General features: G+C 42.6%; 1 protein-coding gene across 4 annotated transcripts in view; it reads right to left on the reverse strand.

Annotated features, from left to right (window-relative positions):
- Positions 1-492: 492 nt before the first annotated feature.
- The window catches only part of kansl1l (KAT8 regulatory NSL complex subunit 1-like), a 75,781-nt gene continuing 63,905 nt past the window's right edge, over positions 493-12,368 (reverse strand). For all 4 annotated transcript variants that reach the window (XM_066641417.1, XM_066641418.1, XM_066641416.1 and 1 more), the window contains exons 9-17: positions 12,157-12,270; positions 8,634-8,780; positions 7,135-7,238; positions 6,555-6,676; positions 6,356-6,419; positions 5,098-5,225; positions 4,798-4,933; positions 2,301-2,528; positions 493-1,079 (exon numbers count right to left, since the gene is read on the reverse strand). In XM_066641417.1, the coding sequence (XP_066497514.1) occupies positions 2,304-2,528; positions 4,798-4,933; positions 5,098-5,225; positions 6,356-6,419; positions 6,555-6,676; positions 7,135-7,238; positions 8,634-8,780; positions 12,157-12,270 (1,040 nt within the window). In that variant the 3' untranslated portion in view covers positions 493-1,079; positions 2,301-2,303. The remainder of the gene's footprint in view (positions 1,080-2,300; positions 2,529-4,797; positions 4,934-5,097; positions 5,226-6,355; positions 6,420-6,554; positions 6,677-7,134; positions 7,239-8,633; positions 8,781-12,156; positions 12,271-12,368) is intronic.

Here is a 12,368-nt window from a genome sequence, read left to right on the forward strand (position 1 = left end):
CCGGAGGAAACCCACACAGACACAAGGAGAACACACCACACTCCTCACAGTCACCCGGAGGAAACCCACGCAGACACAGAGAGAACACACCACACTCCTCAGTTGACATTATTTCAATCTCTGATAAATGGTTAATATTGCTGTTATCTAAATTCAGTGATAATAATAATAATAATAATAATAATAAGTGTTAATCACCATTTCAGCATAACTAATTCAAATACTGTTACCACGCTACATATGGACAATAATGTATAGTGTATGATAGATGGCATGACCTTGAGGTTAAAGAAGCGAACGTGAGGCCGGAGAAAATTGCCCTTGAGCAAGGCCTCTGACCTTCAAACTGCTCCCCGGGAGCCGAGGTGGTTGGCAGCCCCCTGCTCCAGTTGTGTGTGTGTGTGTGTGTTCACTGCTCCTAGTGTTGGTGAAGAACTGCTCACTAGTGTGTGTTTGAGTGTTCACTCCCATGGATGAGTCAAAGAGGCAGTTTCCTTAAGGGGATCAATAAAGGTGTGTCTTCTTCTACGGTTTTGTTTGTAACGGACTGGTGACGCTTTCCTGAGGGCAGTTTGAACAGGACAAGATTTTACTGACAACAAAAAAATGAATGAATGTGTTACTCCTCCATCAACACAAAGTCAGACATGATATAAATAAAAGACATTCTTTAATGGTTTAGCCATCACTTCACCGGCCTAAGTGCCATCCACAACAGTAAAGACCTGCCGTCTTCCAGGGCGTTACAGAAGAGCACTGAGCTCCAAACACAGACTACGACTACAGTTCTAAAATCATATATTTTTTTTTAAATCACTTTAAAAAATAAATATTTTACCATAAAATTAGTTAAAATACAGTAATATCTTTAGCGTACGATGCTATACACACGTGTAGAGGTCCTGCTCTTGGTGTTAAACTTCTCCGTACGAATCCATACAGAGAGTCACTACCAGAGAAATAAAAGAATAAATATGATCCCGAGTGTTGAGCACTGAATGGTGACTGTTGACTGTACTTTCTCAGAGTGATGTTCCTGTGGGCAGCTGCTGTTGACGTTCTGCACACTGAGTTGTTGTCTACGTGAAGAAAAGAGAGTTTTAGAATTTTTAAAGTCATAAAAACAACTTAACATTAAATCCAAGGCTGGGTCATGAGCAGGACACCATCTACAGATCATTCATAATCATTACATAAACGGTTTAGATTTTAATATAATGTTTTAATTAATATAGGCTACATTCTCTGTACTCTCTCTCTTTCTTTCTTTCTCTCTCTCTACTCTCTCTTTCTTTCTCCCTCTCTCTACTCTTTCTTTCTCTTTCTTTCTCCCTCTCTCTACTCTTTCTTTCTCTTTCTCCCTCTCTCTCTCTACTCTTTCTTTCTCTTTCTCCCTCTCTCTCTCTACTCTTTCTTTCTCTTTCTCCCTCTCTCTCTCTACTCTTTCTTTCTCTCTCTCTCACTCTCTCTCTACTCTCTTTCTGTTCTCTCTCTGTCTCTCTCTCTCTACTCTTTCTTTCTTTCTTTCTCTCTCTCTGTACTCTTTCTTTCTCTCTCTCTGTACTCTCTTTCTTTCTCTCTCTCTGTACTCTTTCTTTCTTTCTTTCTTTCTCTCTCTCTCTCTGTACTCTTTCTTTCTCTCTCTCTGTACTCTTTCATTCTTTCTTTCTCTCTCTCTGTACTCTTTCATTCTTTCTTTCTCTCTCTCTGTACTCTTTCTTTCTCTCTCTCTACTCTCTTTCTGTTCTCTCTCTGTCTCTCTCTCTCTACTCTTTCTTTCTTTCTTTCTCTCTCTCTGTACTCTTTCTTTCTTTCTTTCTCTCTCTGTACTCTTTCTTTCTTTCTCTTTCTCTCTCTCTCTGTACTCTTTCTTTCTTTCTCTCTCTCTCTCTCTGTACTCTTTCTTTCTTTCTTTCTTTCTTTCTCTCTCTCTGTACTCTTTCTTTCTCTCTCTCTGTACTCTTTCTTTCTTTCTTTCTCTCTCTCTGTACTCTCTTTCTTTCTCTCTCTCTCTCTGTACTCTCTTTCTTTCTTTCTCTTTCTCTCTCTGTACTCTTTCTTTCTTTCTTTCTCTCTCTCTGTACTCTTTCTTTCTTTCTTTCTCTCTCTCTGTACTCTCTCTCTCTCTCTCTCTCTCTCTCTCTCTCAGCACAGGAGGGACAAACTACATATAATGGGTCCATACAAATCTCTGCACAGTTTATTTATCAAATCATATTTTTCCACATTGCCCATAACTGTTTAAGACACAGCAGTCTCATCATTCAGTACTTGAGGTTTGCACAGAAAGAGAAGTGTACCGGTCAGTGTTGAACTCCCATGTGCCCAGCAGAGGGAGCAGTAGCATTACAGCAGAAAGAGGAAAGGCTGTTCTCAGAGCTGCCTTCTGAGAAACTCGGCTCCAACTTCTCAGCCTCTCTCTCTGACCACAGCGCATCAGCTGCCTCTCTGATATCTTCATCACATCTCAGAGCTTCCTCTTCCTCCTCAGACAATGGGAACACACGCTGCTCCCACGGCAGCTGGCTCTACACAGATAGGCACACAGTGTGTGTATGGAACAGGTTAGGAAGGCACAGGATGGACGTATCTACGTTGCTAAACCTTGCAAAAGTCACATGCCTTTCAATGCATTCATATGCAAAATTATCAGTCTCAATTATAAAGAAAAATCATATACAGAGAATAAATATAATTTTGGTGAAATTGTTGCTAAATTTAATGCACAGCTTCTGTTCATTTCCTTCGTTAAATTAAGGCATGGTTTCCCAGACAGGGATTAAGCCTAGTCCTGGACCACACAGAGGTTTGAAAAGAGGATATAGTCCAGGACTAAGGCAAAGCAAGGCAAGCTTATCTCTACAGCACCTTTCACACACAGAGGACATTCAAAATGCTTTACAAATGCTTAATCACTGTCTGTAAAAACAGCCCAAAAATGATGTTTTATATTAAATCATAACAAAACCAACCAATTTAAAATGTGCTGTACCTCTTGCATTGGTCAAATTCATGTAACTTTTTAAACAATGTATTAATTCATTCCTCATCTTTAACTTCTCTCCAGATCAGAGCCACAGTGGATGCTCAGAGGTGTGTTATCAATGTTAATGAAACACCTTTGGTCAAAATACCACAAGGATTAAACCCCACAGCAGCGTTGTCCCCGGTTGAAACAGCACCTGTAAACCAGCATCAGTCTAGACAAAAGACACTAGGGACACGAGGGTTCCTAACAATACAGTCACGTAGTAAAATGTCACACAGTTCTCTTTTGTACGAGTGTCATATAAAACAGATCACGCCACGAGACGCAGTGACCTTCACTTTTCACAGCAGCTTTAGCACTGCACGGGAAAGATAAAGCAGGTCATTCAGCTCTGTAAAAATAGATCTGACACTACAGAGGCTGCAGGTGTACCCGTGTGTGTGTGTGTGTGTGTGTGATACATCCAGGTAGAAGGCTAAACACTGGGTTCCATTATCAGTGGATACACAGTAACTGTGACTAGTTTTAAGGCTGCAGTCATAAATATCAATGGACTGCATTAAGCTGGACCTGAGCAGATGTTAAACATGTGGTAATCATTATTTTAACCCATCATTAAACTCTCTCTGCTTCCTTCTCTGATTAAACAACTCACACATCATCTTCCTTTATCAGATCCTGCAGCTTTAGTCAGTCATAATACAGTTGAATTAGTTTATACTGTGCGCTACATCATTCACATCATTAATAACATAGTTATTTAACAAATGAATTACATTTTATTGACGCAGTTTTGCATCAAGGTTCGTTACCTTCTGATTGTACAGCATCATTCCGTTTTCTCTGTTTCAGCTTCATCCTGATCAACGAAAACACGAGCATCCAGAGGAAACTGGCAGAACACACCAAACTGCTGCCAGTGACCGAGGTGAGGGTCAAACCCAGAACCCCGAAACTCTTCCTCCAGCACCGCTGTGGCTCTTTAACACTAAATCTGGCTAAAACCTTTTAGTATTTCATTCCTACTCATTTTCTAAGAGTTCTCTAAGATTTCACTATATATACACATGATATAGTCAATCTGAGCAGAAGAACGAGTCTGTTGTTAGGTCGCTCTGTGTGTGTGTGTCAGTGAGAGACAGAGACAGAGAGAGCAAGAGAGACAGTCAGTGTAGTGTAGTGAAAGGGCCTAAGCTACAGCAACCACTTCATTCAGACGGAGACTTGGAGTGGAGTCGGAGTGGAGCCAATCAGGAGTCTTGGCCAAGACACAGCGTAATCCTCCAGTGCTGTTAAAGTGCTCTCAGATATATTCTGCTCAAAATATATATGTGCCCCGTGATATCAAATCTAGAGTGGACTGGAAACAAGACCCTCCCTAAGAACTGTGCACCGTCTCGTAGATCATAAACACGACGGCCTTCACATAAACAGTACTTAAAGCTTTCAATTACATTCCATAACTAGACTTGAATGTAACCTCTCTCTCTGTCTCTGTTTGGAGTTTATGAGTTTACAGCAGGGGACACTTAACCTTGTACCAAAGTGGTTTGTATTGGATACAAAGGCTCTGAATAAAGTGGAGTTCGGTTTCCTATCTGCACCTGTTCGTGTAAATAGGTGCGTATATTATGCCCTGAGATGAACTGAGCCCCAGTCCAGGGTCTGTTCCTGTTTAGTGCCCAATGATTCCAGGGAGGCTCTGGACCCACCACAAGTCTGCTGTGTGTGTGTGTGTGTAATTCATGAATGAGTGAATGAATGGATGAATATCAGCTCCTCTCCAGCAGCAACACTTTGAGACTGACCTGTGTCTCATCCAAACTGAGCTCAGGTGGAGATCCAGATGTGCCGCTGTCCCACGACTGATCACAGATCATCTGTTCAGGCTCCAGGACATCAGCAGAAAACTCTGATAATTTCATGCAGCCGCTGTTGGAAAACCTAAAAGAAACAGCCGTTTGAGCCTTTTAATGAATGATACTCAACTTTATTTGTTTATATCGTTCTAATAATGTATTTACTGTAAAAACCTCCCACTTAAACTGACTTCAGACCTGCTGTGTCTATTACAGGAATCAACTTACACCAGACACAAACACACTCACATTGATCTGGTCCTGCGTGAGCACCTCCTGCCTTTCTCCCATGAGCCCCAGCGTAGTTTCTCTCTGTATTCGCAGCTCCGGTGTCTCTGAGAAAACACCTCGTCTGAGAGGACCTCCACCGGAGAGAGCTGGAGAAACCATTATCCAAATATTTTTAGTGTAATCACACTTTTTGTATTTTGAGGTGGACAGGTTCCTTCAATACCACTTATTTACTGGTGACAAGATTTGTCTTTTACACTGTAAAAAATGTCTGTGAATTTTACGGTGGAAAACTGTAAAACCATGACAGTAAATGACTGTAAACTCTAAAAAGGTTGAAAACCGTTTCTGTAAAACAGTGAAATACCGTAAATATTCTATCAGCCAAAATACCATTTTTTACATCTCTTTACTGTAAAATATACATTATTTCACTGTTAAACACAAACCATTAGGGGGCGGTACAAGTGTCCAAGGACTGGGAAGAGCTCAGACTCATTAGGGAGCTCCCAGCATGCTTTGCTTCTCCATATTTTCTGTGATTTTCAGAGTTTCTTTGTTTTCTTCTGTCTTTGAGACTTATTGATTTTGGTGTGTGTGTTTGTGTTTCTGTGCATGTTATGTCAAGACGTGTGTTGGTCAGGAAAGTTCACCATCAGCCTGTGTTCCGAGGGTGGCACCCAGATACCGAACATTTCTTTAGTCCTTTCAGCAATATCTCCTTTTAAGGGCTGAATACAGGATGCAGTTTGACTGTATCTCAGTCTCCTTTCTCTAATTTGTCACGCAATTTACACGTTAATTTTACTTTAATTTACTTTGTTATTTTTAGGTAAATACCATGTTTTTTACAGTGTATATCTGTTTTTTTTAACAGAAATATACTGTAAACAAAATGGTCTTTAAATGTAAAATTTACGATTTGCCAAAAACGTGACCGTACATTTTACAGTGAAATCCTGCCGACCACAGCTGCCAGTATTTTACCGTAAAATTTACGGATTTTTTTTACAGTGTGCTGAAAGAGCTGCTGTAAAACGACACAATATACAAGACTGATCTGTACTTCCTCTGAGAAATGCTAAATCCATGTAGCCGTTCCAGGCTCTAAGACACGTTTGAATTAAGCTCTAACGTTAGTTAAATTAATCTTAAGAATTAAGCGCTTTATAAATATCCAAACGCTGCTGCTGCTGACGATGTCTTTGTAGATGTGTCTGTGTTTGATGTGACCACATATCTGTAAAAAAACAAGGTCAAAAAGCAGTGTCCATACCTCATCCACAGATTCCTCGTCTTCTTCTTTCTTTACCAGGGAAGTAATGTCCACTGTTTTCCAGCTAAAGAGAGAAACAGGAACAGATAAATACAGACAAAGACGTAATAACAACTGTGTAGTCAAATCTGACTATTTATCATGAAGAAGTGCTTCTACTAATCCCCACCACTAGCATTACAGCATAAACGCACTGTACCTGGGTGTGACGATATCCTTATACTGAGGCTTCTCCACTTTGGTTGAAGCGGCCAAGGACATGGGGATCACTATGTTGTTTATATTGTAGACACTTTCACCATTTCTCCTTCGCACTGGGAACTGGAAATAAAACAAACCACTTGAGAGATGTTTCCTTGTCTTTTGAAGGGAATCAGATTTTTGTACATAATTAAACAAGTCTGAGCTTTTATAATTCCCCCAAAAAAACATGTTTATAGAAACTATTCCTGCTCCTGAAATAATTTAGATGCTCAATATACCGTCATCATTATGAAAATTAGGACATGATCCCTGTCTTTGTAACAATGGATTTAAAAGTGAGCAGCTCTTGTTAACATTTGTACTGGTCACGACATCGCATACACAACCTGCTTCAACAGCACAAGAAAGGAGAACTACAGTCCAATTATGAACTCATTAAAGAAAGTCACAATTACAAGCTAGAAATACATTGACCACTCAGGCTTTAAACAGGCTCTTTTCTCAGAGTTTGAGTAAAGCAGCACATTAACAGTGTTGTTGTAAAGTGGAGCCATTGTTAAAAGGTGTAAATCTACCTGTGAGTTCCTCTGGTGTATACGTGTGCTGTAAGGTGTGACTGCTTCCTCTGTGCTGTCTTCAGGAGTGGGAGAGAGTACTCCAGCTTCAGACGGGTATGTTTCTGCAGTACAGTGAATTAGCACACGTTTTACTCTGACAAATTAATTAATTAATTCATTATCTGTAACCCTTATCCAATTCAGAGCCTACCTGGAATCATTGGGCGCAAGGCGGGGGATACACCCTGGAGGGGGCGCCAGTCCTTCACAGACACACAGACACACACATTCACTCACACCTACGGACACTTTGGAGTCACCAATCCACCTACCAACGTGTGTTTTTGGACCGTGGGAGGAAACCGGAGCACCCGGAGGAAACCCATGCAGACACAGGGAGAACACACCACACTCCTCACAGACAGTCACCCGGAGGAAACCCACGCAGACACAGAGAGAACACACCACACTCCTCACAGACAGTCACCCGGAGGAAACCCACGCAGACACAGGGAGAACACACCAACTCCTCACAGACAGTCACCCGGAAGAAACCCACGCAGACACAGAGAGAACACACCACACTCCTCACAGACAGTCACCCGGAGGAAACCCACGCAGACACAGGGAGAACACACCAACTCCTCACAGACAGTCACCCGGAGGAAACCCACGCAGACACAGAGAGAACACACCACACTCCTCACAGACAGTCACCCGGAGGAAACCCACGCAGACACAGGGAGAACACACCACACTCCTCACAGACAGTCACCCGGAGGAAACCCACGCAGACACAGGGAGAACACACCACACTCCTCACAGACAGTCACCCGGAGCGGGAATCGAACCCACAACCTCCAGGTCCCTGGAGCTGTGTGACTGCGACACTAACCTGCTGCGCCACCGTGCCGCCCTCTGACAAATTCAGATATTCTTAACTCTGGGAAAGTCACTACATTACACACTTAGCTCTGAATTTCTACTTGGTTTTAAATAAAATAAATACAAATGTTTTTCCCCCTCCCTCTCAAATCGTAAAGCATCCTTGGGTGTTTTAAATGGTGCTATAATTATTTATATTATTAGCAGCTAACAATCCAAAAGATACATTATTGGCAAATAAAGATCCATGCACTTGTTTCAGTTATGTAAACTCAAAAGGACTTGCTTATGTGGTTTCTGACATTGTATGGCTATAATACTATTCTGAAAAACTGGCAAAGGCACAGTATTTTATAGTAGCAGTTATATTTAAACCTGAAACCTATTAAAGATGATTTTACAGTTTTAAAACTGTTATCGATTTCGTAATCAGTTACTGAGTTTACCCAAAGCGAATTATTGCACATAAGCTTCAATTATTTGATAGTTACATTTTACCAAAATGTTCACCAGAAAAATAAAGGAACAAAGGTTTGAGACCACACACACTTCTTGGCCGATGGACTACATTTGGGACGAAGGGGAAATAGCAATAACTAATGCAATAGGAGACAGCAGAGAGTCAGTAGTACGTGCGTCTGCAGGGTGGTGCCTCCTCTTTAAAGTTCGTCTGTGGCCCTGTCTGGGTGGTTCCTGGCTTGAGGGTGCCCACCGCAGTGGAGTGCACTCTCTTCTGTTGGCCTGCACATGTGGGGCAGCTGGCAGCTGGTGTGTGCAATCTGTAACCAAGAGAAAGGTTCCTTTAACAGGGTCAGGAAACACAGGAATTTCTTTGCATAGTAAAGATGTTAGAGGCACACATTAACTACACTGGGAAAACAAATCTTTAACTGGATCAGCTAAACAAACCTTAGGGACACTTAATAAATAGTAAGATTACATGGCTGTTTTTAAATATATTAAACTTGAAAATATGTAGCAATTACATCCTATCAGTTTTCTTTGGAATAAAAAAAGAATAAAAGGGAAATAATCGCAAATGCTAAAACCCACATTTTGTCAGACTTTACCAGCACTCTCAGGAGTATGGACCATCTTCGGGCCAAAAGAGTTTTAGAGTACTTCTGTGTCGTCAGTCCACCTACCAACGTGTGTTTTTGGACCGTGGGAGGAAACCAGAGCACTCGGAGGAAACCCACGCAGACACAGGGAGAACACACCACACTCCTCACAGACAGTCACCCGGAGGAAACCCACGCAGACACAGAGAGAACACACCACACTCCTCACAGACAGTCACCCGGAGGAAACCCACGCAGACACAGAGAGAACACACCACACTCCTCACAGACAGTCACCCAGAGGAAACCCACGCAGACACGGAGAACACACCAAACCCCTCACAGACAGTCACTCAGAAGAAACCCACGCAGACACAGGGAGAACACACCACACTCCTCACAGACAGTCACCAGGAGGAAACCCACGCAGACACAGAGAGAACACACCACACTCCTCACAGACAGTCACCCGGAGGAAACCCACGCAGACACAGGGAGAACACACCAAACCCCTCACAGACAGTCACTCAGAAGAAACCCACGCAGACACAGGGAGAACACACCACACTCCTCACAGACAGTCACCAGGAGGAAACCCACGCAGACACAGAGAGAACACACCACACTCCTCACAGACAGTCACCAGGAGGAAACCCACGCAGACACAGAGAGAACACACCACACTCCTCACAGACAGTCACCCGGAGGAAACCCACGCAGACACAGGGAGAACACACCACACTCCTCACAGACAGTCACCAGGAGGAAACCCACGCAGACACAGAGAGAACACACCACACTCCTCACAGACAGTCACTCGGAAGAAACCCTTGCAGACACAGGGAGAACACACCACACTCCTCACAGACAGTCACCCGGAGGAAACCCACGCAGACACAGAGAGAACACACCACCCTCCTCACAGACAGTCACCCGGAGGAAACCCACGCAGACACAGGGAGAACACACCACACTCCTCACAGACAGTCACCCGGAGGAAACACACACAGACACAGGGAGAACACACCACACTCCTCACAGACAGTCACCCGGAGGAAACACACACAGACACAGGGAGAACACACCACCCTCCTCCCTAATCCCTTTATTAAAACTTGGTTATTTGTCTTTATTTCTTAATAAAAGCATCAGTCCTATGATGTCGTCTGCTCAGACATGAAACACACAGTTAGTGGAAGAGTGGCCTAGACACACACTGGTGTAATCCTTACCTAAGGGAACTGGTGTTTTCATTAAGGCAATGGGATGCTTAGCTAAGAATCTGAGAAGAAATTTTATATGTAATTTTTTTTTTATTTGTCCAAGAAAATATATGTTAAATCTTCGTCTGAAAATTCAGATGTAGGCAGTATGTCTCCAAACTGATAAGTGTGAGTGTGTGTGGGTGTGTGTGTGTGTGTTTGGGTTGTGAAGGCTGACAGACGAGCAGGCTATTTGTTGGTAATCTCGGCTCTAGCTCTGGGGGCTGCAGGGCTTCAGACACATGGCCTGAGAGACTCAGATAAGCAGATATTCTTTACTCTGCACTATCACACACCCAGCCGTCCACCCACAAAACACGACTGACAGCCATCCTTTCATAGACACACACCTCCACCTCAGAGGATGGTGCCAAAGAGATTCAAAGAATAAATCCTGACATGTTGGCCAGAGAGATAGAAAAGGGCAGGGAGAGTAAGTTGTGGAAATGTAAAGTGCATTTACTTTAAAAAGTCCTTACTTTTTAATTCTTATTGTTTTATAATATGTTTGTTGATTCTATAAAAGTTTCAAATCTGTCTCTTACTCCACAGGAACCACGTATTTGAATTTATTATAAATGCCTTTGAGTTACAGGTTGCTTGCTGAATGAGGATGTCATGTACGCTAACAATAACAGCTCATCTCACTGTAGGAAGAAACAGTCGTGTGAAGATGAATATAAACGTAAATGGTCTTCAGGTGCACGCATTCTAAGACATGGCCCCTTTAAAACAGGTTGCAGTACTGACTTCCTTGAAATGTTTTGACTTTCCCTGCACATGGTAAGAATCTATAAATAAGAGTGTGTCAGAGTGTTCCTGGGGTTCACTTTCTATCTTGTGTGTTGATTTGTGCCTCACTCTCTGACAGTAAATCAACACAGCAGCATGAGGCATTATGTCCTTTCTGCATGAGTTTGCACATTAAATTTATATTTCTCTTTGACTCTCTTTCTTTCTCGCTCTCTCTCTCTCTCTCTTTCTCGCTGGCTCTCTTGCTCTCTCTCTCTTTCTTTCTCTCTCTCTCTCTCTGGCTCTCTCTCTCTTTCTCTTTGACTCTCTATGGCTCTCTCTTTTTCTTTCTCTCTCTTTATATTGCTCTTTCTCTCTCTGGCTCTCCCTCTTTCTCTCTCTCTTTTTCTTTCTCTCTCTTTATTTTGCTCTCTCTCTCTCTCTTTCTCTGTCTCTCTCTCTCTCTCTTTCTCGCTGGCTCTCTCTCTCTCTCCCCTTCTCTGTCTCTCTCTCTGTGTCTCACACACACACACACATTATCTAACCCTCCCTCTGGATTAAGAACATTATTAATATGAAAGATCATTAGCCCAACTTCAGAAATAGCTCAGTGTAAGGAGAAGCGGTGGGCGATTAATGATTGTAGTGGCTGAGTCAGTCAGAGGGTGTGTGTGTGTGTGTGTGTGAGGGACAGAAACTCCCCTGGTGCCAGGCCAAACACAGTAGCTGCCAAATCAGCTTACTTACAGCAAGGCTGCATTAGGCTATTGCCAGTGGGCAGTGGGTTTATCTTGACCTTCAGAGTATTTGTGGAAAAAGAGCAGTTCTTGGAGGAGCACGATGCTCCCTCAAATCATGAGTGAATCCATCAAAACTGAACGCTAGAAGCATCTGAATTCTCTCTGGTTTGATGTGATGTGAATCATTTCATCTAACTGTGCTCGTATTCCACAGTATTCATCTTATATGACGGCTTTATCCTGATCAGGGTCGCAGTTTGTTTGTTGCCTACCTGCAATCACTGGGAGCAAGGTGGGAAGACACCTTCACATTTAAAAGCCTTTATATCCCTGTGAAAATGAATCTGAAATGAAGCTTACTGAATAAAGAGTGGGGTGTGTTTTCCTCGGTGCTGAAGGTGTGTAAGGGCCTCGTTTTCCAGAGCCAGTTCTCTCTAGACAGACCCATCTTGAGGCGGAAAGTCAGGGAACTCTCTGTGAAACAGAGCAAATATGACGACAACATTTATTACACTCACTGAAGCTTAACACTGCACTGTTGTATTACACCATAAACAATGGAAAGAACAGCT

The sequence above is a fragment of the Hoplias malabaricus genome, chromosome 12 (assembly GCF_029633855.1).
Source record: "Hoplias malabaricus isolate fHopMal1 chromosome 12, fHopMal1.hap1, whole genome shotgun sequence".
Lineage (NCBI taxonomy): Eukaryota > Metazoa > Chordata > Actinopteri > Characiformes > Erythrinidae > Hoplias > Hoplias malabaricus.